At 40.2% G+C, this 1084-nt stretch overlaps 2 protein-coding genes across 2 annotated transcripts in view; both read left to right on the forward strand.

Moving 5' to 3' along the window:
* LOC123009141 (NADH-cytochrome b5 reductase-like) overlaps nucleotides 1–129 on the forward strand; it is a 2661-nt gene extending 2532 nt beyond the window's left edge. Inside the window, exon 3 of the mRNA XM_044405266.1 lies at nucleotides 101–129. Within this exon, the coding sequence (XP_044261201.1) occupies nucleotides 101–129 (29 nt within the window). The remainder of the gene's footprint in view (nucleotides 1–100) is intronic.
* Nucleotides 130–183: 54 nt separating this feature from the next.
* LOC123009142 (lambda-crystallin-like) lies at nucleotides 184–1080 on the forward strand (the record flags this gene model as incomplete). Its single annotated transcript, XM_044405267.1, has 3 exons — nucleotides 184–359; nucleotides 413–784; nucleotides 831–1080. Coding segments are annotated over exons 1-3 (651 nt in total), but the record flags the coding sequence as incomplete, so codon positions are not given.
* Between the last annotated feature and the right edge of the window lie 4 nt (nucleotides 1081–1084).

Raw genomic sequence — 1084 nt, forward strand, 5'->3', positions numbered from 1 at the left:
AGCAGTCATGTTTACTTGTTTTAAACTAAACTAACATTATTTTAATAATTTATAATAAAGAAAATGTTAAGTAAACTTAAAAGTATTGTTTTTCCTTTAGTCTGTCCTGCTGCTTTCAAAAAAATATAATTTTTTTCCTTTATCGAATCCTCATTATAGGGGGCGTAGGTGTTTGTCGATTTTTGATACACCAAACAACTCAAATCCGATAACTGTAGAGAGTACTGTAAATACCGTAATCTCGCGATAATTACATAATCTCGCGATAATTACATAAATAAGATCCACCGACGAGATTTTCCACAATTGTGTCAGTATTTTCCACTTGAAATGTCACGAAAAATCGGAATAGTCGGCAGGTTGGTGAGATTCTTTATTATCAGAATTAAAAACTTTACTTGAATCCTTTTAGTGGCCTCATTGGCCGCTCATGGGCCATGTTGTTCGCCAATGTGGGCTACCAGGTCGTCATTTACGACATTGAGCCCAAACAAATCAAGTCGGCTTTAGTCGACATTGAGCAACAATTGAAAAATTTGGAAAAAAACGGACTTTTACGCGGGAAATTGAACTCGAGTCAACAGTTTGCATGCATCAAAGGCACGACCAGCTTGGCCGAGGCCGTGAAAGACGCCGTTTTGGTCCAAGAATGCGTCCCTGAAAACCTAGAATTGAAAAGAAAAGTCTGGAAAAGCGTGGATGACGTCGCAGGTCCCAACACAATTTTCTCAAGTTCAACGTCGACTTTTCTCCCGTCATTATTTTCCGATCACCTCAAAAACAAGTAAATTCAAATTACAGGTTTCTGTAATTTTATATGTGATTTGTAGGAAAAACATAGTGGTTTCGCACCCAGTAAATCCCCCTTATTATGTGCCCCTTGTAGAGATTGTGCCAGCCCCATGGACTGACCCGGCAGTTACTAAAAAAACTCGCGCTATTATGGAGGAAATCGGGCAAACTCCCGTTTCCCTCTCCAAGGAAGTCCCCGGTTTCGTGGTCAATCGACTCCAATACGCCCTTTTGAACGAAACTTGGAACCTCGTCTCCGATGGAGTCCTCGACGTCAAAGACATCGATAAAG

The sequence above is a fragment of the Tribolium madens genome, unplaced genomic scaffold (genome assembly GCF_015345945.1).
Source record: "Tribolium madens isolate multiple individuals breed KSU strain unplaced genomic scaffold, Tmad_KSU_1.1 Scaffold_71;HRSCAF=194;Tcas5.2_LG6, whole genome shotgun sequence".
NCBI lineage: Eukaryota > Metazoa > Arthropoda > Insecta > Coleoptera > Tenebrionidae > Tribolium > Tribolium madens.